Below are 26,079 nucleotides of genomic sequence, written 5' to 3'. Positions count from 1 at the left end.
TGTTATGTTATTTATTATTTGTTAAGCGCACATACGCCCAAGGGCTTCTTGGCGCTGGTGAGAGAGTCAAACATAACAATACATAGAAGACATACAATCACTGTTTACAATAAGCCTGAGGAAAAAGAAAAGTTTTAAATGCCTTCCTAAAGGCAAGGAGGTCCTTACTGTGTCGCAGAGTCAAAGGGAGGGAATTCTACAATGAAGCAGCTAAAAATTGAAAACTGCTGCCTCCCTGACGTTTCTTTTTTAAACGAGGGACCTCAAGTAGGTCTTTGTGGATTGATCTCAAGCTGCGCAAGGGTTTGTATTTGCGCAGTAGTAGTCTAAGGAACATGGGACCCTTACCCTCCAAAGCCTTGAACACAATACAGCCCACCTTGAATGTAGCTCTCTGTTCCACAGGCAGCCAGTGCAAAGTCTCTAGTCCATGTCTAATTGATTCCCACTTCGGGACTTTGCAGATAAGTCTCGCAGCTTGATTTTGCAAGTATTGCAATCTTTTGAGTTGGCCAATAGGCGCCCCCAAATAGAGGCCATTTGAGAAATCGATGTGAGATAGGACTAGAGCACTAACTGTCTGAGTTAAGGCCAAACCTGTAAGGAGATGTGCTATTTTCTTGATCTTCCTCAGTTGAAAAAACCCCGAGGAGACCACAGTTCCGACTTGACTTTCCAAGGTAAGATCCTCACCAAGGGTCACTCCCAAACTTTTTACCGTACGGGATTTTTTTGGGGGCGAGCCCATGTCCGACGGCCAAAAGCTAGGACTCCAACTGATCTCACTCTTCCCAGGTAGAATGAGCTCAGTTTTTCCCGGATTTAACTTAAGGTGGTTTAGAGACATCCACCTCTGGATAAAAGACATAGTTGCTCGAAATTCCTCGGCAGCATTGTGAGAATTTAGCACAAAAACCAACTGCAGGTCGTCTGCATAATTATATACATCAACCTTAAACTCTCGTAGGGAGAACAACAGGGGCCGCATATACAAATTAAATAATAAAGGGGACAAGGAGGATCCTTGAGGAACCCCACAAAAGGAAATGTTTTTAGGGGCTGTGAAAGAGCCCAGTCGAACCGATTGGGTACGTCCTGAAATAAAGGACTTGAGCCAGGCCAAGGCCGAGTCCCGAAGACCGGCCTGTTCGACACGGTTGACCAAGATGGTATAGTCAACCGTGTCGAACGCGGCAGACAGGTCCAATAACACCAAAGCCTGGTGCAAGTCCCTGTCTGCGTTAGACCTTAAAGTATTCTGAACGGCCAATATCACTGCCTCAGTAGAGTGACCAGGCCGGAAACCTGCCTGGTTAGGTTGTAGATAGCCAGAGGCTTCCACAAAACTTGATAGGCAGTTGGTTACATGCGCCTCCAATATTTTGGATAAATAAGGCAGTAGCGATATTGGTCTATAATTTGAAAGGTCTGAGGAGTCAATGCCAGGTTTCTTTTTTAAAGGGATCAATAAGGCCTGTTTAAAACTATTAGGAACATTCCCTGACATGAGGGAGTTATTAAGCAGAGGAATCAGGCTGCTTGGGAATGCCCGACCAATTTCTCTCATTACTTGGGGAGGGCAGGCATCCTGAGGAGATCCTGATTTAACTCTAGTGAGCAAATCTTGAAGGGTTTGGTCAGTGATTAAGGGGAAGGAATGCAAAGTAAGAGGGTTTAAGAAGGTATCATCTATCGGGACACAGACTGGAAGCTTGGATAGAGTATCCTTAATCAATACTATTTTATCATTGAAATAGTCATTCAGCGAGTTGCAGAGCAATTGTGAGGGGACAACCGGGGGAGAAGTTCTCTCATCATTGCACAACTCAGTCACAATCCTGAAAATTTCTTTCGACTTATTAGTCGCGTTAAGTATTTTAGAAGAGAAATAAGCAGTTTTGTGAGTGTGCAACGTCTTTTGGTAGGCTTTACAAGTTGAACAGTATGCGATCCTTGCTTGAGGACAGTAATTGGTACGCCATGTTCTCTCTTGCTGCCTCACTTCAAGTTTTAATTTCCTCAACTCCGGCGTGAACCACTTATGTGCGTCCGCGCCGCGTGAGTTATCAAAGCGAGTGAGGGGGACACAGACATTAATAGCCGAGTTTAGCCAATCTTGAAGCCTACAATCGGCTATCTCCACATCTGAGCTCTGCTCTGGCAGAGTAGATTTTAACAAATTTAAAAAAGCTGACCTGTCCAACGAGGACCATTTCCGAGTCAGACTGGTAGCCTTCAGCTTAAATTGAAGAGCTTTCACAACACAAAATGAGAAACTAATGGTAAAATGATCAGACCAGCTACAAGGTTTAATATCAATAAAATCAATAGCTAGATTCAGTGACCAAAGTTGATCGAGACTATGGCCCTTTTGATGGGTCTGAGTATCTATATGTTGTATTAGATTCAGATCACTCAAAAGGTCCCTCGTCTCAGCTGCTTGGGGATCTAATAGTATGCTGTCAAACCAGAGATTTAAATCCCCAATCAGGAGCAGTTTAGAATTATTGGTGGCTAGCATGGCCAGTTGCTCCGCAAAAATGGCAGGAAACATAGCCATAGTTTGGGGCGGGCGGTATAGTAAAACCACCACAAGTGTCCCATTAACAGTATCCAATTTGGCAACAATATTCTCCACATTAGGTATATCTAAGGAGGGGAGTTGTCTAAGTTGATGTTTCTTATTGGAGATGATGGCCACCCTGCCCCCAATTTTACCTGCCGGTCGTAACACGGAGATAATATAATAATCAGCAGGCAAGGCAGCTAAGATGTCCGGTAAGGAATCCGGTGTAAGCCATGTTTCGGTCAACAGGAGTAAATCCGGTTTAGTATCAGATAGTAACAAAAAGATGTCTGTCTGATGTTTGGTCATAGAACGGGTGTTTAAATAGACACATTTAAAATTACAGGTAGTACCTGGCGTGCTTTCCGAAACCGCGTAACTAGAGGCAGGGTCCGTAGCTAGATTGATAGGATTAGTGATGCCTAGGCGAAATGTCCGTTTCACCGTGTTGAGGGGTACGGGGGGGCACATCATGATGGAAGGTCGCAGCGCTAGTAAGTCAGCGGATGTGTACACTAAAGGACGAACAAAGTCCTTCGCCCCTAGCCCCGGACGCTCGCGGACGAGCGCAGACGAGCTTGACTCTAGCGCGACTCCGGCGCGCCTCCGTCGCGCCCGCTGCGCTCGTCCGCTTCGCTCCCTCCAACACATTACGTTTTATGTGAGGGAGCCTCGAGCGACTGGACCGCTGCCACAGGTCCCTGCGCTCTCTGGCTCCTCCCAATATGGCGCCCGTTCCCACCACCAGACCGGCACTAGGAGCCGCGGTAGGTGAGCCGCCCTCCACACAATCGGCAGAAGCCGCGATGGACCAAGGCAGAGGGGCCGCTGTTTAAGGTGAGAGTGCGAGTGGCGCTATTAATCAGCCGCCCTGCTCGCATACAAATACAAAAGCACTCGCCAGCTATTCCGCATGCAAGTAGCAGTTGCAGTCACCGCTTTGCACACAGTAGCTGTTTAAAACACAATATGGCAAAATAATAATACAAGTTAAAATTAGTAAGAGCAATTGTAGTCAGGTCTGCCGTAATGCAGAGTCTCTCAGTAAATGGCGCCGGGCTGCTACCACCAACCCGGAATCCACGAGTGAGAGAGGACTCCCTATCGTTTTATGGGAGGGAGCCTCGAGCGACTGGACCGCTGCCACAGGTCCCTGCGCTCTCTGGCTCCTCCCAATATGGCGCCCGTTCCCACCACCAGACCGGCACTAGGAGCCGCGGTAGGTGAGCCGCCCTCCACACAATCGGCAGAAGCCGCGATGGACCAAGGCAGAGGGGCCGCTGTTTAAGGTGAGAGTGCGAGTGGCGCTATTAATCAGCCGCCCTGCACGCATACAAATACAAAAGCACTCGCCAGCTATTGCGCATGCAAGTAGCAGTTGCAGTCACCGCTTTGCACACAGTAGCTGTTTAAAACACAATATGGCAAAATAATAATACAAGTTAAAATTAGTAAGAGCAATTGTAGTCAGGTCTGCCGTAATGCAGAGTCTCTCAGTAAATGGCGCCGGGCTGCTACCACCAACCCGGAATCCAACGTTACATAATATGTACAAAAACCAAGACCATCAGTTCAAAACAATTTTTCAAAGCAAAGCATACTCCACATTGTTCAATTAATGAAACATTCGGGCGTGAAGTTGACATTCAAAAACAGGTGGTTGTCGACGTTTCGACCCTCATATATACGCAGGTAATAGTGCTATCCTTGCAGTGGGGTCTTCATCGGGACAGGAAAGTGGGACACGCAACCACTTTGTTGCACAGACAGCGCGTTAACTTTACAAGGCTCTGAAGCTGCCCGAGGTCTCGCTTCTCCCAAGAGGGGTAGGTTTGGAACGTCTGCTGTTCACAGTAGAACGGCTAGCACCAGTGTCCAACAGAAAGGTGACATCATTTCCTTCAACCTTTCCTTCAATGTATGGCCCTGACTGGTCCACCGGCAAGTAGGCGCCAAGCATGCACTCCTCCTCCTCCCCCCTCAGGCACCGTCAGTAAGGTTCGTCACAGAGGAATGTATCATTTAACAGGAATTGCGAATTTGCTGCATTTCTATCCTCCCTTCCTTCCCAAACTTCGGTGTCTTCACCCTGTTGTGCTTTGCTCCTATAATTTTACCTAGGTGCACGAGGCAACTGATTCTGTTTTACCTGTTGCTGTGTCTTCTGTGGTCCCTCATTCTGCGCCTGTTGATTTAAATCATTAATTTGTACATTATCATTCTGCACAGCCTTACACTCGTCCCTCCAGTGCCCCATCTTTCCGCACCCGTGGCAGGGAAATTTCTTCCTGGCCTCCTCTCTACTCATTTTTACTCTGTTTTCCCTCGCTCCCAGGGCTCTGATTCTGATTCTTTGTCATTTTACTTAACTGCTGTTCTTGGTGCTCTGCTAATTTTACCTGTGCCCACATGACTTTTTCTTTCAATTCCTTTTTCTTATTTTCTAGCTCATCTTCACAGTATTTAGCATATTTAAGGACTTCATCAATTGGTTTAGCTTGCCAACAGATTTTATTGTCTTTGATCCACTGGGAGATTTTAGGTCTTAACCCCAACACAAATCGATAAATAAAGTGGGTCATATCTTTCATTTCAATATTAGCCCACTGTACGTTTTGAACACCTGTAATAGACGCTCATAATATGAGTGTACAGTTTCATCGCGATTCTGAGTAGTTCTATCTATTCGGGTCCAGTCTGTCTCTTTTGCAGGCACCTTTCCTTTTAGGTACAACATCACCTGATTGTATTTTCTCATAACGTTTCGGAAGGAACCCCTGTCTTTGGGTCCCTAGGATATTCCTCATTTGGCCAATCAACAGCAATTTTACATTCTGTCCACAGATCCACGGGAACTACAATGTCAAAGAAACCATCTAGATCTTTCAGTAGGCATTTTGAAACTTTCACAAATCTCTCAACCTATCTGTACCCCTCTACAGGTTTCTCTCGTAATTTTGGGAAGTCATTTGTAAATGATACAATATCTTGTCTGGACCATGGCACATGTACATATCCTCCACCTGGTACTTCTCGCATGAGACATAATTTTTCTACTTTGTCTGCTTCTTTTAGGACAAATTCCGAAGCCAATTGTGTGGACCGCACCTCTTCCTTTTTCTTTGCTAATCTTGCTCTCCATTTCTCTAGATCACCCCATTTTTGCATTAAATTCATCAGCTCTCTGATCTGGACCTTTTTCCCTGACACATTCATGTTTTCTAAATCTTTGTCAGAAAATTCTACTCGATAAGGTTTCTGCAACACTTTAGATTTGCCAATGTCAATTCCCCTGCTAGCTGCCATATCCATTAATTTTTCGTGAAACACGCTTGTATTTCTGGTGATGCTTTTACAGACAAACAGCAATTTGTCTTCACTAAGGGTATGTAATCTTTCCAATCCCACATTTCCCGACATCAATTCTTCTATTTCAATTCTTAATTTATATAGGTATAATGGCTTGGGCTGCATTTTTGGTCTCTCTATTTCTCAGGTCCATCTTTCTATTTCTTCGGGAGTTACTACAGTGGCACTTCGCGTTCCTGATGAAGTCTCTATCTGTACTTCCCTTGCGGGTACAGGAGTGGTTTTTCTCATGGAGCCACTTTAAGGTTCTCGTATTGGTAAATCCATTAAGGAAATCACTGATTCACATTCACTTGCCTGATCATCTACTATCAGGGTTTCTTTTCTTAGCTGTACTACTGATGTCGTTATAACTGGAGTTTTGGACTAGCTTGTTTGTCTCCGTACAATGGAACAACTGGGCCAATGGTTACTGGAATTGTCAAAGCTTCAGATCTTGTATTTAACTGGATATTTTCTGAATTAATTTACTTCTCTGCTTATTTAAAGCTTCCTTTTCGATTTCTTGTAATACCCTCTCGGTGGAGGTCTCATGAATTACTTGCGGAATTAAAGGTGGATTAAAGAACGGAGCGGTCGGATTTGAGGTGCTTGACCCCTCATTACAGGAAGGCCTAAAGAACGGATTTTTTGGCTTTACTATTCTCGTTTTTTCACTATATGGTGGTGGATTTTTCATTAATAAATCCTCCAGGTAATCATCATCAGAATCACCACTAGTCATTAAATGTCTAGTTTTCTCAGTCCTTTTACCTCCCACAGGCTCCTCTACTGTCAGTACTGGGTAAAGTCCTTCCACTAGCATATTCTGTCTCCATTCTTTCATTCTTTTTTCTTTGGTATCTTTTTTAACCTGTGGGTAAAACTTACTTAACCCTTTGTCAATTCTTGGTCTGTCCCGCTCAAAAGCTTCAATTTCCCATTCCTCTAATGCCTCATATTGTGTCAATCTAGTTCTGGGATGTAAATCATTCATTCGGGTTCTCAAGTTGAACAAAATTCTTCTGTTAAAGGTACCGTTTAAAGGGAAAGCTAAAACTTCGTCATCTTTGGTATATTCAACCCAATTTTCTAACCACACACAAGAATGGTAACCTCTGTCAAACATCATAAAGCAGGAGTGTTTGGTGGTGGAATAATAACTCCTTCTCTAGTTTTAATCGGCTTGTCTTTCTTGAAATAAATTTTAACTTTGTCTACGAAAGTCATTTTTCTCTAGCTTCCGTACATTCTGCGAGGTCTACCTCTTATCGACTGTTCAAAAGCAAACCCCTGGTATCTGGGATCAGGTCTAATCTCTGGATAAGTTGGATACCACTTATACTTTCTACAAGTTTTCTTTGTTTACAAAATCACTTCCAATACTAGCGCGTCTCATTTTTCTCGACAACCAATGAACACTGTGGTTGCAAATAATCTCAACCAATGGGTGTGTGACTTTTTCCCCGTGAGTCAAGTTCTCAAGCTCCTGCGCTCAACCCTCCTTTACAATACTATCTCAGCTACACGCCCGCTGTTTCGACCAATATCGATTCAGAAAAGGGGGTGGTGATGATGAACAGAGTGTCTGAAATAAGCAGACCACTCTTACCCAGTCCAAAGATCAGGGCTTGATCCATCACTGTTATTTATCTCACTGCACCATCCCAGCTCAGAACCTGGCTATAAGCAAATCAATCTGTCCCTGGCCCAGTGCATCATGGGAACAGGGCAGACTAAACTACCAAGCCAATTCTTCACCAGAAAGGAGACAAGCTACCGGGGACCGGTTTCTGGCATTTCAGCCGTCTTCGGCCCGGCTTGCTTGAATCCTGGTGGTGCAGTGAGAAAGGGACTCATGTCTGAGTATACCCTGCCACACCTATAGTGGCCAGAAACGATTCAGAAAAGAGGGTGGTGATGAACAGAGTGTCTGAATTAAGCAGACCACTCTTACCCAGTCCAAAGATCAGGGCTTGATCCATCACCTTTATTTATCTCACTGCACCATCCCAGCTCAGAACCTGGCTATATGCAAATCAGTCTGTCCCTGGCCCAGCGCATCATGGGAACAGGGCAGACTAAACTACCAAGCCAATTCTTCACCAGAAAGGAGACAAGCTACCATGATGCACTGGGCCATGGACAGACTCATTTGCATGTAGCCAGGTTCTGAGCTGGGATGGTGCAGTGAGCTAAAAAACGGTGATGGATCAAGCCCTGATCTGTTGACGGGGTACGAGTGTTCTGTTTAATTCAGATACTCTGTCCATCACCACCCCTTTTCTGAATTGTTTTGTCCACCATAAGCGTGGAAGGGTATACTCAGATGTGAGTCCCTTGCTCATTGCACCATCAGGATTCAAGCAAGCCGGGCCGAAGACGGCTGTAATGCCAGAAACCGGTCCCCGGAAGCTTGTTTCCTTCCCAGTATAAGAATTGGCTTGGTAGTTTGGTCTGCCCTGTTCCCATGATGCACTGGGCCATGGACAGACTCATTTGCATGTAGCCAGGTTCTGAGCTGGGATGGTGCAGTGAGCTAAAAAACGGTGATGGTTCAAGCCCTGATCTGTTGACTGGGTACGAGTGTTCTGTTTAATTCAGATACTCTGTCCATCACCACCCCCTTTTCTGAATTGTTTCGACCAATATCAGCGTGGCACTGAGTGACGTCAGCGCAGCTCCGCAACTGACTCGCTCCTTCACAAGGTAACTGACATTCAATTTCTTTCTTTTAAAGTGCAAGTGCTTTATTTAATTTACAACGTGAAACCTTCACCACTGTACTAGAGTGTCTAGAAAGAAAAAAAGTTGTTTCACTGCAAGTAAACCGCTTCTACTTTTCATATACTGCGGATAGATCCCTTCTGCCTATCCTTCATACAAGCATTAGAGAACCTGCTACTCCCTCGACTCATCCACTTAGGGATATATACTAAGTCGAAAGTTTCACCAGCGAACCCTTTTGCTATCAATCAAGCTCCGACGAACCTGCTACTCCTTCCGTGTGACCCTTACTAGGTTATATCACAATAAAAGTTTTGCTAGCGAACTCGTTGCTATCACTTATTCAATCATTCATACAGAAAACCCTAATTAGTGCTTCCAGTTCTGCCTAACCATGCACTAATTTTCCTTGAGCCACTGACCGACTGCGATGTGGCTTCTATTGCCACCCGCTATTCTGCCCCGGGGATTCCAGACAAAACATATAACAGGTACGCACAATTATGGTTAGTACATGAACTTCAATATAGCAGCATCAAAATAAGCATTCCAATAATAACACATTTTATCAATCAATAAAATATGAATTTTAACCTACTAACTAACTACCTACCTAACTTTAACTAATCCCTACCCATACCTCTGCTTACCAGAAAAGTATACTGATAGAGCTCGCAGGTCACCCAGCTAGGAAACTTTTACTAATACTCACCTGGGCCCATAATTTTCATACACCTTAACATCACTTGGTTAACTCACGCTCTACTATCAGTATAACTTGAGATTTCTACACTTCTGATTCCTATATCTATAACCTATCAATGTAGATACTAGGAACCTAAACACCTGGGATCAGGGAGTTGAGTTATAAATCAGATAGTCAAGAACATTTATAACATTTGTAAAATTAAATGCCCACAGACTCTGCAGTAGGTCTCTGGGTAGGTTCAAAGTTTTATCTAATCATAATCATCATATGTCATGAGCATCAAGTTGAAGCAAATTAAGCTATCTATAATCAAAATCATAAGCAACGTATAACTATGCAAGAGATAGAGTATGCTAAGCATTCAAGAATTTAAACTGAAAGGGTAGGTAAGAACAAGGAACATGCTATATTTAGATAACAATCTTTCGCAACTTTGATTAAAGGAGGGTAAAGAAAGGGAACATACTAAAATCCAAAAGACCTTCAATTATCCAAATGATAGTTAAAGGAGAAAAATTATAGCATTCCGAGATTTAGAGTTTAGCATAAACTATAGGGAGGGTAAAAATTGGAACATTCTATAGATTCAGTTTATTCTCCATATAGGGAGGGATAGAAAAGGAACATATACTAAATTGAAACGATTTATATTGACTAAAGGTAGGTTGAAAAGTGGAACATGCTAATAGACAAGTAATGCATGAAAATCTCATTTATAAAGGGACAGGGGAGAAAAGGGAACATATGCAATTACGCTTTGCAATATTCGAGAATTAGAAATCCAAATATAGATAAGCAATCACCCACACAGACTTTATATTTACCTAGGATAGAGTGAAGACCAACCCTGGCCACGGGTCAGTTGGAAAGGACGGGAAGAACCCCTCAAGGACTTATGTGCTAGTAGGCGAGCAGGTACAGCTTATGGACAGTCAGGACAGGATAACCCCAGAATTTGGATCAGGACCGGGTTCACCATAGGTTATGACCAACACCCGTAGCTCCGGTTGCAATGCCTGCGCTACTCCCTCTCTGCAAGGAATCTGCCAATAACCCCGATTGTGTTCTCGAACCTCCCAGCAAAGTGCTTTGCCAGCACTTTCAATTGTCAAAACCCCGAATGGGTTTCTCGAACCTCCCAACAGAGAGCTCCGCAGCTCTCTGTATCAGTCACCTATAGAGTGCGTTGGGTCAGTGACAGGTCAGCTATTCGGACAAGTCAGACAATTTCTCTAGCTAAACCTACGCTAGTTATACTGTTTTTCGGGTCAGTGTACCACCCCCCAATGTTGCAAGTGTAAGGATCCCCAATTTTGATTGGACAAAGGAGGAGGTTAGGTCATCACACCACCTAAATTTTGTACTTTCTCAGGCTTACTATTCAATTTCTGTACCCGCCCCTTAAATTCCAGGTTCTCATGCCATATTCTTTCATATAACAATAAATGTTCTATTTACAAATACATTGTATTTATTTAGAGTTCGTGAGGTGAGGTTCCCAGGAGCATCTTCTCAGTCAATCAGCTCCTTGGCAGCTATTCAAAGGTCATCTGCTCTGGAGACTTGCTGATCTCGCGCAGACGCAGTTTCATTCAAAATGGGGTACAGCATAATACAAGGAGCCAAGTTTCGAAGTGTACATGAAATGGAAAAGAAACCGTTTTAAAACATAGAAAAAATGATTTCACTGTATACCATGAATTTCTATACTTCACCCATTACTTTATAATACCTAAAGCATTAAGTTTTAAGCAGAACGAACAGCTCAGAGAAAACAGCAATGCAAGCTTTGAGCATGTGAGAACACAGAGCAGCCATTTTAGCTTTATTGCGCATGTGCAACTACTTTCCCTCCAAGACATTGAATACGTTACATCACATGGGTATGACTGACGCATGGGCAGTCTAAATTCCCGCGTAGCAGCGGCCATTTTAGTTGGCAAGCGTATTAAGGTTAATAAACACATAAGCAAGCTTCACTCGGTCGCCCCGTATAATGAAAAATTTGCAAAATTAATAAAACGAACATGTTGGTTATTTTATTAACGTTATTCGAGGTTCGTGATACAAGCAAGTAGCTTAACGTGCGAAATCTTGCTCCATCAGCATGACTGACTGTATAAGTGAGTGATTAGGTGTTTCAGTGAATATATGAGTGAGTGACTGTTTATGTGAATGTCTATATCAATGTGTTATTTGGTGTGTAATTTGCTGAATGGGTGGGTGAGTGGGTTGGTGAGTTGCTGTATGGGTGAGTGGGTTGGTGAGTACCTTCATGTGTGTCTGGGTGGGTGGGTATGTGTTTGAGGGGGTGTGTACCTGCCTGTATGGGTGAGTGGATGGGTGAGTCACTGGCTGTAAGGGTTAACGGGTGTGTCTGTCAGGGGTTGTATGGGTGAGGTAGTGTGTATATGGTTGTGTTGGTGACTGAGTGCATGTGTCAGTGGTATATGGGTGAGTAATTGGGTATGTGAAAGGCTCTATAGGTGAGTAATGGGGTATATGAGTGAGTGAATGTGAGAGTGGCTGTATGGGTGAGTGTGTGCTTGTCAGTGACTATAGGTGAGTGAGTAAATGTATGAGTGATATGTCAGTGGTTGTATTACTGAGTAAGTGGCTGTATGGGTGGCTGAGTGGATGTGTGTGCACACCTACGAATAAGTGAGAGAGCGTAAGTACTGGTATGGGTGTGTGAATAAGTTAGAGAAAGGCCCTCCTTCCCTGGGCTGTATTTGGCCCCTGGGGCCCCAGGGCCTGCATTTTTTGAATTCCCCATAGCTGATTACAGCTTTGGGACCGCCTGGGGCATATAATGCAGGGGCCTGCGCAGCACTCCGGGGACCATGTTATGTTATGTTATGTTATATGGGTATTTGTTACGCGCACGACTACTCTTGAGTATCCTGGCGCGGATCATAACCACAGAGAAGTCCTAGAGAGAGCACAGCATTGTATTAGTAGGCTTGATTGAAAAGGTGAGTTTTGAGCAGCTTTTTGAAGCAGTTCAGATCTTTAGTGTCCCTGAGAGTGAACGGAAGAGCGTTCCAGAGGGTAGCTGTTTTAACCGAAAAAGATGAGCCACCCAGTCTAGAGCGCTTGAAGCGTGGAATTACCAGCCTGTGTTGAGAAGCCGACCTGAGATGTCGGCTGGGCACGTGAAATGTCACTCTTTTTTTCAGATACGCCGGGCCAGTATCATGTAGGGCTCGGTGAGTGAGAACCAGAGCCTTAAATTGCACTCTCTGGGCCACTGGCAGCCAGTGGAGTGTGGCCAGTTGTGATCTTATACTGATGTGTCTAGGGATGCCCAGCAGAAGTCTTGCCGCCGCATTCTGGATAAGCTGCAGCTTATTTAACAGAAAAGAGGGGGAGCCCAGGTAGAGAGCATTGGCATAGTCCAGTCGGGACAGTATCAGGGCTCTGGCAACTGTTTCTTTGGCCGGCTGGGGCAGGAGAGGGAAAAATCTGCCTAGGGATTTAAGGGTCCCAAAGCAGGCGCCCGTCAGTCTTTTAATCTGCTCTGCAAATCGCAGATCATCATTAAACCAAATGCCCAGATTTTTGGCAGGGCCCCCCTCGGTGAGAGGACGGGGGAAATCGGGAGGCCAAACCAATTCAATAAATTGGTCTGGAAAGTGACCATATAGTATAATTTCCGATTTTCCCTCGTTGCATTTAAGCCTAGCCTGTGCCAACCAAGTGAATACGGCCGCCAGACACCTTTGTGCTGTGGCCGTTTCAGATTGTGTTTTACCCCAAGTGAACAGGAGCTGGGTGTCATCGGCGTAGGCCATAATTTTTGCACCCAGCTTCTCAGCCAGGTAGATCAGAGGGGTCATATAGATGTTAAAAAGAAGTGGGCTCAATGTTGAGCCCTGTGGGACCCCCGTCTGAACTAACCTGGCTGAGGAAGAATGAGGGGGCATCCAAACTTGCTGATACCGTGAGTCCAAAAAGGACTCCAGCCAGGACCAAACGGCCCCCGTGAGGCCGATATCTGTGAGGCGAGCCAAAAGGAGTTGGTGGGGGACCGTATCAAAGGCGGCAGAGAGGTCCAATAAAATTAGTACCGCTCTGCCGCCCCCGTCTGTACACTCCCTGATGGCTTCCACCACCTCAACCAAGGCTGTCTCTGTACTAAAGGAAGACCTAAAGCCCGACTGGGCAGGGTGAAGCGCCCCAGATTCTTCAACAAAGGCGTTAAGCTGACGAAAGATCACCTTTTCACAGACTTTCGCCAATGCTGGAAGCAAAGAAATGGGGCGGTAGTTTGCTGCGACAAGAGGGTCTGCTGAAGGCTTTTTTAAGAGGGGCAGAAGTTTTGCTTGCTTCCACTGTCTGGGTACCGTTGCCGATTGCACTGACCAGTTTACCAAGGCTGTAACCTCTGCCACTACACAGTCCGCTACTCCAGCTAAAACTCTTGCCGGACAAGGGTCCGCGGGGGAACCTGATTTGAGGGCTTTCAGCAGAGCAAGAATGTCTGTTTGGTCAGCCACAGTAAATTTGGCCAGACAATTGCTCGAGAGAGTACCTGGCGCCTCTGCTAGCGGAAATGTGGCCGCTGCACTTAAGGCAAATCCCTCTTCAATTAACTTAATTTTATTAATGAAAAAGGTTGAGATCTCCTCACACCAGTCTGCGGAAATCGGAATCTTTTTTTTTTCTGCTAGAGGTGACAGAAAGCTTTGGACTATAGAGAAGATCTCTTTATCATTATTCTCTGCCTTTAAAATTCTAGTTGCAAAGTAAGCGCCTTTTGCAGTCTTAATTGCAGCATAGTATTCTCTTTGAACTAGACGGAGGTCGGCTTTGGCTTGAGGAGAGTAAGCAGCTCTCCAATGCCGCTCGGATTTTTTACATGCTCTTTTTAGTTCTCCAAGCGCTGGCGTATACCAGGGTTGAGATGGCAGGCCGCGTCTGTGGTTTTGCGGGTCCGGTTTAGAGGTGGCCTCTACACCTCGGCAGATCCAGGCATTGAAGTGGTCAACTTGGCTCTCTAAATCACTAGCGAGAGCCATCTGGGAGTGCGTAAGGGTTTCAACCAATCCAGGAATATTAATTTTCCGTACTTGGGGGCCAACCGGGGGGGAAGAGTGGCGAGATGGTGATGTCACTACCCAAGAAAAGTGAATGACCGCATGGTCGGACCAGATAACCGGCAAAGGATCTTTAAGGGCCAGTGTAAAATTGGAACATATCAGGTCCAACATGTGTCCACGGGAGTGTGTAGGTTTAGTAACCCACTGTGTTAAGTGTGTTATGCTTAGGAGGTCTTGGAGAGCCAACACATCTGAAGAGCCAGGTGCATCCCAGTGAATATTAAAATCACCAAGAAGGAGAAATTTCGGAAAGCGTAAAACGCGTTCCGCTAGTGCCTCTCCTAAAGAGCTTAAAAAGGAACCAATCGGCCCCGGCGGTCTATAGATCAGTGTGCCTCCTATGGTACAATGAGGGGAGAGAATGAAGGAGAAGTCAAATGCTTCTCCCTCTGAAATGCTCAAAGATATATCACAGGAAAATCCCCATGCTTCTCTGAATACAACAGCCGTGCCTCCCCCTCTTCCCAAGCAGCGGTCGGCCCTGGCCAAGCGGTAACCACGTGGGACAGCCAATTCCACCACCGGGGCACAAGAGTCGTTAAGCCACGTTTCAGTGATAAATAAAAGATCTAAATTATTATCGCTGATGAGCTCGTAAATGTTTTCGGCGTGTTTTACCATGGAACGGGCATTGATGAGAGCTGCCTTAATAAAAGAGTCGCGTTGGATATTGGGCTCCCCGGGGCTACAATGGAATGATGAAGGGGGTCTGTCGCGGACCCCTGGCCCGAGGTACACCACCACCTACCCAGGACTAAAATAAATGCTGCAGTGGGCTGAACGCCACTCCGGGAGGAGCCGTGCATGGTCCTGGGGACTGCCACCCCCCTCACAGGGCCAGCTCCTGCTACCTCCCAAGGTGCCCACCCTCAGGTGGTAGCTGTTTACTATGGCGGAACGGGAGCTGAAGCCATAGAAAACTCTGCTCTGCTTCGTGCAAGCGAGAGCAGATAAATGCTGTTGCTTGCATGAAGAGGAGCAGAATTGATTTTGGGCAGAGGGAGATGCATGTTCAGCAGCTCCCTCTGTCCAAAAGCAATGCCGGCTCCCGTAGGATGCTGGGAGCCGGCAGGCACCGTGGGGCCTTCGGGGTCCCCAACGTGAATAATTGTTTGCCCTGGGTGGGACAAAGTCATCCAGTATTGTGGCCAGGCCCTGTAGGGTGGGGTCACCGAGGCCAAAATCGGCCCGGTAGGGGTCCGCACGGCCCCATCCCTTATTTTATATATTTTTTTTAAAAATCCATAAAGGGATTTATTTGGTAAAAATTAATTTAAAATGTGGTACTTTTTAGAATGAATTTAGTTTAACATGTTCTGTTTTAGTTTTAATGCCCATTACCTATTTTATTTATATATTCCAACATTTTCTTAAAATATATTTATAAAATGTATATTGTTTAAATTATATACATATATCAAGACAATACCCTTTCAGGCATTTAGTGCGGAATAAATTATGCAAAACAAGAAGCGAAGAACTCTGTTTACTTTCCCAATTTATGCAGAGTAGGGAGCACCCTACAACATCACCGACAATATGAATCTGCTCATCTCAAAGGTCTTTTTTCTAGCAGAGTTTTAAGCGTAGGAGTAGCGCAGTGCCATCCACTCGGAGCTAGAAAGGGTCAAAGCATTTTGCAATTTTTACAGCAAAGCATTTAAGCATGTGATTTGCACAACTCCATCCACACTGAGCTGAAAAATGATAAAAGCCTTTTACGGCTCCAGGCACAGTATTACACAGACCCTTCAGCATTTCGCGATTCATGAAAAAAATCGCGAAATCAGCTGACAAGCACCATGGCTGCAATATTTACCAATCCTGCTGCAAAAAAAGGTCTCCTAGCAGGCATTAAAAAAAATTCTAGTTTATTGGCTGTACTTTCATTCATCACCATGTGAACTACCCTGTACAGCCGTAATAGCTGCCTGCTTCATCCATTACAATATTGAAGAAAGACAAGCGAGAAAAGGAAAGTATTGCTTCTCTAGCACATTCCGTAAATGCTATAAATGATGCATGTGCATCATTTATAGCGACAACTAGACAAGCATGCCTTACAGGACACGTCTGCCGCCACCGAATGTCGTCTAGGACCCAGTGCCCATCAACCGCTTGCAGTGGTAGAGGCTGGCCGACTCTCCAGCTCGCAGGCTGGGCAGCTTCAAACGTTCACGTAATTGCAGGAAAGAATGTAAAAAATGAGGCTCCTGTGGACAGGCGGGTCGGGCAGAGAAGGAAAAATACTGTATTTTCCTTCTTGCCCCGAGAGAACAAGCACAGTGTCCACTTTTGCTCTTCCGCTGCTCCCCCTCTTCTTTCTACCTCTTATTCACTCTTTCTGTCTAGCAGCTCCTCCTGTCTTACTGAAAACCGTGACTTCAAGAAATGGTTCTCACCCTCTCTTTCCTTCTTTCGTTTATTTGTCCCCTGTGCTATGGATCCACAAAAGGAATACACCAGAAATGTCCTCTGACATTTTTCTATTCCAAAGTGCAGCTGCGGGAACAAAAGGTTCAAAATCTGAAGAAAAAAACTAAATAGAGCCAGACAGAGTGCGAGCAAAGGGGCCAGATGGATTTTATTCACACCCAAACACATTTGCGCCACTTTACAGAGTTTTCCAGTGAAGCGCTACTTCTCTTTTTTTTGTCTTTCTTTGAATAACATTGTTTTCCCCGGGCAGGGAACTAGTGCACCAATCCTGGAGCTACTGCATCACGTGGATTGGACAACAGAATGTGTGCTTCGTCTCGGTGTTCAGGGATGTGGTCTTTTTACCATACTGCTTACGTTTTGTAAAGATATGAGCACTGGACATTGAAATGGGTCCATTCCGTGCCGTGTAGTCATGTCCTTAACTTTTCAGGCAAAAGCACTCACTGATTTCTGAATAGTGAGTGTAAAAGCATTAAGGTAACCATGTTGTTTCTGCTTACATTTCACATGCTTTACTTAATTTTGCCTTCCCTATGAGTGTTTGCTTTTTCCAGGATGTTGCTACTTATTTTTTATAGGCAGCATATTGCTCTTTTCTAGTGCGTAATTTAAATTGAGCCACATCCAGGTGTTTATAGTGGGGCACTATTGGGTTATAGTTGAGGCAGTGCGAGTTCCTCTCAGTGGACGGTATGGTGTTCAGTGGGGGAGAGAATGTGACCCCATGGTCAGAGCTGCCGAATTTGGAACTGAGGAACCTGGTTCTGAATGATGATTATTGCGAGAGGTCTGTCCTGTCAGAACTACCTATAAAAGGGGAGTCGGTGCAGGCAACACAAGAGGGGGCTGTATATCTGCACCCAGGGAGCGAAGGGGGGCTGTGTGACTGAAACCAGAGAGTGAAAGGAGCTGCATGACTAAAACCAGAGAGAGAAAGGGGCTCTGTAACTTAAACCACAGAGTGAAGGGAGCTGTGCTGCTGTAAATTTAAACATGCCTATTTCAAAGTGGAATGCTCTGCTAAAAACCATTGTTTTAGGGCTGAACAGGAATGATTAAGAGTAAAATAAAGTGCTGCAATAATGCGCAAAATTTCCATTTTTGTGCTGCTAAATTTCAATTTTTATGCTGCAAAATTTGCAAATCTATGCTGCAATATTCTCGGGGGTCTGATTACAGCTTCACATTGGCAAAATACCATCCAACCCAACCTCGGGTAAATAAAAGCAACACCTACTGTGTTTCTCTCTAGTTGTAGCCCATCCGAGAGTTACAGCTTTGCCCAGATGCTAGAAAGCACCCACTACAAGTCAAGACAATACCTTTTTAGACTTAGAGTGCTGAATACATTATGCAAAACAGGAAGCAGGGAACTTTGGGTAGTTCTCAAGTTTAGGCAGAGATCAGTGGATGGTACTGTGCTATTCAATTAAAACTTTGCGAGGAAAACAGACCTTTAAGGTGGGCAGATTCAGAGTGTTGCTGGTGTTGTATAGTGCTCCATATAAAATAGCTGCTCTTTGTCTAAACTTCATAACTACCCACTCCTTCTCCAGCCAATCAACCAATATTCTGGTAAAGATGACACACTCGCTGAGTTGCTAGTGGCAAATGTTTAGAGGCAAGTGTGTTAAAAACGTTTCATCTGTCCTATGTTACGCATTTCAGCCTCTCTGGCTATGATCATGGGTACTGACTACCTCTTATTGAATTCCCAATTAACATATAAATAAATTATATTGTTTTACAATGTATTTTTTACATTTTATTAACTATTAGGATACATTATATTTAATTAATATAACTGATGTCATATAAATAGATATATTTTAGCTATGTGTTCCCAGATAAATATATTTTTTAAACAATATTTTAATCACTTACCTGTGATGTAAAAGACTCCCTATTATACATGTAGAAAAACCTAATTACGACCTAATGACTCTACATGTAGTGATCACAATGTTATGACTTCTGATGTAAAGCTACAGAAATAATGACAGCCTACCTGTCCCGTATATTTTATGCAGATAGTGTTTCCTAAAAATTGAGCCCATAAACACACAGGATTCTCTTTGCTCTATATTGGTCTTCTGACTTGTGGCATCTGAGCCACCGATTTTTTAGTTGTGCCCCTCCATTGTTTCTTCCTCTCATGGGGTATCTTTTGACTCTGAGTCGAGTTTTATCCCCTATTTAAACTCATTAGCTGTGGTGTCTTGAACTTTAGAGTTTAGCTCTTTCTTTTATCATTTCCCGTAGGAGGTTTTAGATGTTCTCTTGCCAACGCGTAGACTCCACTGAGTGGTCTCTTTCAGGGTATGGGGGCTGCTACTCTATTGTGTGTTCTGCTCAATTTGGTGACTCTTTGCTTGCTTTGATAGTGTAAACTTTATAGTTTGCTCTTTACGTGGTAGAGAAATGCCCGGGTATAGGTATGATGAAAGGCTGTTTGACCACACTTTTGGCTTGTTATAATTTCTCTTGAAAAATAGTTTTTATTCAAGTTACTTGTAGCAGCTGTATTTGTTAAAGGCTTGCAGCTTGTTAAAGACTTGCAGAAAACTTTTTGTCCAAAACCTTTTAGTCAAAGGACCTCAGTATAGGTTTTGACAGAACTGACTTAAATAGAGCTTATGGTGCCATATATGCAATTGATGGGTTACACCTTACAGCCCATAAGGTGGTCTTCTCCAAACATTTTACCTACTCACCGCCTGTTGCTGAAATTCGTTTTTTTGGCACTAGGACTCTGTGCATTTTACCACTTCTATCCAGTGATGAAGTGCTTGTGCTCACTGTAAATGTGGCCCACATTTTGATTGTCCCATTTAATTTACTTAAGTCCTAGTAAAGGTATGCACCCAGTGCTTATAAATTAAATGTGTATCCTTTTATGCTCAGATTTTTATTTAGCATATTTTGAGGGGTTTATTTCACAGTTTTGTTAAAGGGTACACATTTCAAAGGCATAATCAAATGTGGCAGTCTGTTTGAGGCTATTGTAAAAAAGAGAAATATATCTAGTATCTTATTGGGGCCAAAATAGATCCAGAAAAGTGATAATGCACACCTAGTTGCATAGTAACAGATAACAAAAATATATCATGGTAGAAAGAAAAAACGTATCCGCATTTTAGCCTTTATAACTTTTTAACGTACAAGCCGAACTTGCTATGATTTTAGAAGTTATAATCATTATTAATCAAAACAAGCAGAACCTTTTTTTCTTTTTTTACATCTGTAAGGCCTAAATTAACAAACTGTCCAAATCTTTTCACTCCTGCTAATCTATAAATCATATATTTGTTTGTATTGCTTTCAGGTGGCTCCACAGCGTGTGCCAGCGCCAGAGGTTATAGATAGTGAATGGACTGCCAGTGGACAGTATGAACTTTTTAATGGTAAAAAGAAGCAGACTTTTGAGGAGTCCGGATGATATGCGGAACTCTAATTTGGGAACAGCTGATACTTGAAAGCTTTCATGCAGCTACACAAATCTACAGCCTGTGCCCCAAAAATGATGAGACCTGTCGCTTTGGTTTGGTTTTTTTTATAAAGAAGAAAAGAAAAAAAGAATATTGCTGCTAGACTCTGAAGACTATGAGCCAGACATCCTGGGCCTGCTTCTTGCGGTTTCATGTTCAGGGTAGAGCTTTCCTCATAACCTAAAAGAAGAGATGAACATTGCCAAGTTACAACCAGCAGCTCTGCACCCCTTTTCATTCTCTAACATTTCTGCAGCGTTTCACTCCCATTCCCTTCTTTCGTACCACCTCACCAAAATCGTTATCTTTATTTTTTGTTTTGTGCTCATTATTTTTCATTTGAGTATCTGTCCCCTCTTATAAATGTGTTTGCATTTTAATTTTAAATTGGTCATCAAGGTTTTCCTTTACTGATGCTTTTGCTACAAAAATATTTTTAAAAAAAATAATGTGTTGACTGTTTTTCATATCAGAAGTGCAAAATGGCTGAGTGTCTCTGTAATGTTTTACTACAGGGCGGGTCCCACACCCGATATTAATAGGATCTTTGTAGAAAGATTAAAACTTGGATGAGCATTTGTGACTCATGGACATGGTGATTGTCCTTAGGAGCACAGGTTTATACAGTAACTGATTCAACCTACAACCTTTTTTGTGCTGGAGTTCCCAGATGAGCTTCCACAATTCCATGGGCTTTCCAGGACCACATAGGGAATCTGCAGTCTGTCATCGCGTGCATAACACTTGTTTAAACTAGGGGTGGGCGGAATTACTGTAGTCGCGCTACGCAAAGCTCCGCACAACTGTAATAAATCTCCACGAGCACGCAAAAGTTCCGCGAACATGCGGAATTGCTTGTTCTGCCCGTTCACGATGCTTTTTTCTTGTTCGCGACCGCTGTTTGCGTGCTCGGGGAGAAATGTCTCTCGCGAACACGCATTATGATAGCGTGAACAAGCAAAAAATTCCGCGAACTCGCGGTTTGCTGAATTTTTGACAATTCCGCATTCTCCGCAGAATGTGAAATTGCCCAAATTCCGCGAGCGGAACAGAATTTACCGCCCAGTCCTAGTTTAAACCAGTGATCAATTGACAGACCCATCAATTAGGACTGAGAAGGCAGGCAAGCCATAATTGCATCGGAATATAGTGCATTAGTATTTTACAAGTATTTTGACAGTTGGAATAAATAGGGGATAATCCGAAAAGTGCAGGAGATCAAACCTGTTTGCTCAGTTTACTAAGCGCAACATTCAGAAGAGGTTTCTTGGTGCTGCTCTTAAGTTTGAATGAGTGGCTGTGAAGTCAGTATGGTATAAGATTTGTGTCTTCAGAGATTTCCTAACGTTTAAAAGATGAATATCTCTGTAGCTGCACCAGCAAGGCATTCCTCCGTTTAGCAGCAGCAATTGAGAACCCTTGATTACCAAAAGCAGAAGTCTGAACTATATGTATTTTCAAAAGAAACTGCCTGTTGGAACACAGACATCTGAAAGAGCAACTATAAGAACATTTCTGCGCCATTAAACAACACCTTTATGTATAATGGTAAAAGCTTTAAAATCTGGCCTGAACTGGTAGCCAGTGTAGTTTCTTTCTGGCTGAGTTAATGGAGTCAAACTTTTTCACATCAGAGTAGTCTAATAAACGTATTCCGGCTTAACTGTAGTTGCATAATATGTTTTTTAGGTGCAGTCAGTAAGACAGCATTACGACAGCATTACCGTAGTCCACTCTTGAATGAATTAAAGCATTTATTTGTGCTATTAATTATTTGCCTAAAAAGTGATGGGATGAGTCAAAACACTTTAAATCGAAACCTGCAGGATTTCATCACACTGGCTTCCTGAGTGGGAAGTCTATCATTGCAGTCAAGATATTACTGGTTTTTCCGTAATAATTAGTCAGCTCACGTTAATTGTAGTGATTTTAGGAGAAGTCAGAAGTACTTCAGTTTTGATAGGGTTTAATTTGAAATAATTCATAGACATACACCATCTGGTTGTAACAAGATTACTAGTTAAGTTAGATTGGTTTACTCCCGGGACAGTCAATAAATCAGCTGTGTATCATCTGCGTACATTTATACAAGTTGAGTGGAATTAAATTTCAAGAGTAGCACAGGATAGTTTTGTTATTGCTTGAACAATCCGTGTGAGGAGGAGCAGACGTGCCACTCACACATTCTCAAAATGTCCTTACCAAGTGGAGATTGCAATGGAAAATTCCACTCTAGAGTATGCCCCATCCAATTTCCTTCCAGTCATTTTTTTGTTTTGTTTGGGGAGCGGGAGGGACTTGCCATGTCTGCACTAGCTGCAGATTGGAATAAATGTAGATTTCCTTGCAATACATAAGTGATTGCAGAGCTCCCTAAGATATCCAGTTAAAGTGGATGCATACACCTCTGGACCATCCGCTTTACTAGTTCCATTTAGAGGACAAGAGGGTTATAGTGGGAAAAAATTGGAAGGAGCTTCATTTGTGCCCGTACTCCTATCTTACACCCCTCTTAAACTAGAGATCAGTAGTAAGTTGTGCATTGGATTGATCTTCTCCTAACATCTAAATTACCAACTCGGGTCTTTTGCTGTAGATATCATTTTCTTCAGCTATTCGAGAATTAAAGTTTAAGATGATGACTAGTGTGTCATCTTTTATTTTTACTGGTCCCCTTGAGAAGTGCAAGTTTAAATCTTTTGATATATGTTCTATAGGGGGTAGCCATTCGAAAAAGCAGTAGGTCTTCTGGATAGGCAGTTGAGATCATGTGCCAAGTCTTTGAGGGGACAAATGTTCCCACCACAAGGAGTAAGCACCCTTCTAAATTACTGCAGGTCACTTGCAGAGTAGCAAGATAAGATGCTGAAAATGGTAACGAAGTGTTGTATGCCATGTATCTTCTTCATTTCTCAAGCACCTGATAAGGACTGGGTCTCTTAGACAGTAAACTTTCCATGTGCTCAAGGAGGGTCAGTGACGCAGTAACTTGTGGCAGGAATTCGAGATTGATACTTAATCTGAAACTTGTGAAATAAGGCACATCTACTTCTGAAGTGTTAGGGGGAAGAGAATGACAGAAGAAGCCATGTCCGGAATAGAGTGGTCTCACAACAAAAGTGTCCTGAAGTCTTGCCTTGGAAATTTCAAGAAGGGTTGTGCGGAGGCTTGCAGCCTGTGAAATGGACAGTCCTGACCATCCCACGTATTTAATATAGATGTTCATCAGCATGTGGTGAAAAACTACTAGCTTAATTTGCCTTCCTAAATTAAGGGCCAGAAGTGAAGTATTAGGAAGGCTATAAAATTCTCTTAAGGGTATTTGGAAACTCCGGGAAAACTAGGAGGAACTGTGAAAAATGTTTATTCCAGGAGCATGCCACTTTCTTCCAAACCACTGTGTAAAAATAAAACTTGCCTCACTTCCAATTGCCCATTCACACTTCCATCTGCATGCCCCCTTACATCTGTCCAGCTTAGTCTGACTGCAGCAGTAAGTGTTAACATTCTCAGCCAGTCTTCTCAAGGTTTCCAGACTCAAGAACAGTCTTTTGAACCTCCTGATGACATCAACGCTCCTTCATTGCAGCACTCCCATTCCCTAGTTATCCATATGTGCAGAAAGAACAATATAGTTGGTGGATCGGTACAGCATCATAAGTGTTCAGGATTTTTAAAAGCTCTTCTCGATTATCCACCATGGTGTAAGCCACATCCTTTATCCTTAACAGGCCTCATATGATAACAAAGTTATATTATTAGTTATATCTGTGCCTAAATGTCTCATTACATTCTTGTGTATCGGGATCAAAGGAGTTGGGTGCCATACACCCTACATTTTTAAGACTGCGTGCAGCCGAACGGACTTTAGCAGGCTATGAGGAAAGATGACAAATGAAGGTAGAGCAGCAATAAGAAACCTTCAACATTTATAGCTTGGTAAGGCGCCGTCCAGTGATATAATACATGGGGTTTACAGAAAAATAGAACACCCCTTAATGTTTTATAGGGTGCTGCTGCCTAAAAAGTAAGTGAATGCCGTACGTTTTGTACATTTGCCTAAAAGGTTCATAATGGCTTTTAGTATGGATGATAAGAGTGCTAGCAGAAATCACCCGGGGTGGGGAGTTGGAGTGGGATGGGGTCACAATAACATGTTTATAGTTATGGAAGTTTTTCATGTGTTAGACTGTAATTATTATGATTAAGAGCGTAGGTGCAATGTTGTTGACATCCAGTGTGCTAATACATTCATAATTTTGCACTTGGGAAGCCAATTCGGAGTGCAAAAGATCTAACCTGTTCAATGGTAAATAATAGCATTGAAGCCAGTGGGGCAGTTTTTGTGAAATGCAAAGGTAAGGATGAGTGATGTGACTGTTGGCCTCCTTCAGACCACAATTGGTGAAAATGTCAAACTGTTTTTAGTGTCGAGTTGAAAACTAAAACTGCATATAATTTTTGTGTTGGAGTATTCAAAGATGGAATGAAGTCGACAGGCTTGATGGAAAAAATGAAATGTTACTTAGCTAGGAAAATGATAACCTTTGTGCAAAGGGCTGTATGGATGGTTCTTAGTGGCAGGAGAAAAGATGATACATTCATGGAAAGGAGTAGGCATGTTTGGGGAAATGATTTCCCAAACTGCACGCTTTTAAAATGAGTACAAGTTCTTGCGAGCAGTGAGACTCACGACGTGGGTACTCGGTTTTTGTGAGTGTGCCCAAATAGTTCAGATGTTTTGAACAATGAGTAGTAGAAGAATAATCTGGCTAGTAGTCATCAGAAGTTCCCACCCTTTGTTGAGGATGAAAAAGTGAATGAATAATTAAGTAATGGGTAGTCAGTACGTAATGCAAGACTGTTTACGGAACTTATTTGCATTAATTTGTCACCAAAGATGTTTTATCTTTTCTAACGAATACCTTTTACTTCGGTGTGTGCGCCCCCGTGTTACAAAGAACAACAAAATGTTATAGTATATGTTGGTCTTTATTGTAGTGTTCCGGACATCTTTATTTGATTTTTGGAAATAGTGTCATAATGTGTGCGGGAGAAAAGGTCCACCCTTACAAAGAAACATGGACATTTCCCTTGTTAGTTCTGATACTCGAACTGTGATCTGGGCATTCAATGGTAAGTGGGACATGGTACATGCAGAAAAACCCAAAGGATCCATAGAATAAGACTGCTTCAGTTGTGTGGATCTTAGTAAAGTGTTCTGGCAAAATAAGAAACAAGTGCTTGAGTAAGCATTCTTTCGAGACTAATGACAAGATTTAACCGTTGAAAGATTTTTCACTTGATAAAAGGATGTATTTGTGCTCTTTTTGGGCCCCATTCGGACTCATTGAAAGAGCATGTATTGTAGGTGTATTCCTAACCCTTTCAGATGTTACAAACGGAGTTGCAGTTCGTTGAAGACGTGGAAGCAGACGGAAAATTCATTGTATACATGACACCATTAGCTAAAGGAACCCTAAAGAGAGTAAAGGAGTGCCTACTTGGGCATATGTGTTGCGAGCAGTTTGTGCTAAATTCTGAATTTTAGCCTTTAGTATGAAAACATTTACATCTGGAGCATTGAACTGTCGAACCAAGAACTAACTACTAGGCCAGAAGGAGTTCTCGATCAGTATTAACTAATTATTCCGTGTGTGCCAACTAGAAAAAATATGCTGTTTATCAAGACTATAA

At 43.1% G+C, this 26,079-nt stretch overlaps 1 protein-coding gene across 1 annotated transcript in view; it reads left to right on the top strand.

Annotated features, from left to right (window-relative positions):
• The window catches only part of CACUL1 (CDK2 associated cullin domain 1), a 410,130-nt gene extending 384,511 nt beyond the window's left edge, over positions 1–25,619 (top strand). Inside the window, exon 9 of the mRNA XM_086922922.1 lies at positions 20,220–25,619. Within this exon, the coding sequence (XP_086779048.1) occupies positions 20,220–20,260 (41 nt within the window). The 3' untranslated portion in view covers positions 20,261–25,619. The remainder of the gene's footprint in view (positions 1–20,219) is intronic.
• Positions 25,620–26,079: the final 460 nt, after the last annotated feature.

This window comes from Lissotriton vulgaris, chromosome 5 (genome assembly GCF_964263255.1).
Source record: "Lissotriton vulgaris chromosome 5, aLisVul1.2, whole genome shotgun sequence".
NCBI lineage: Eukaryota > Metazoa > Chordata > Amphibia > Caudata > Salamandridae > Lissotriton > Lissotriton vulgaris.
Note: the sequence above shows the minus strand (reverse complement) of the source record. Positions and strands in the feature narration are given on the sequence as shown.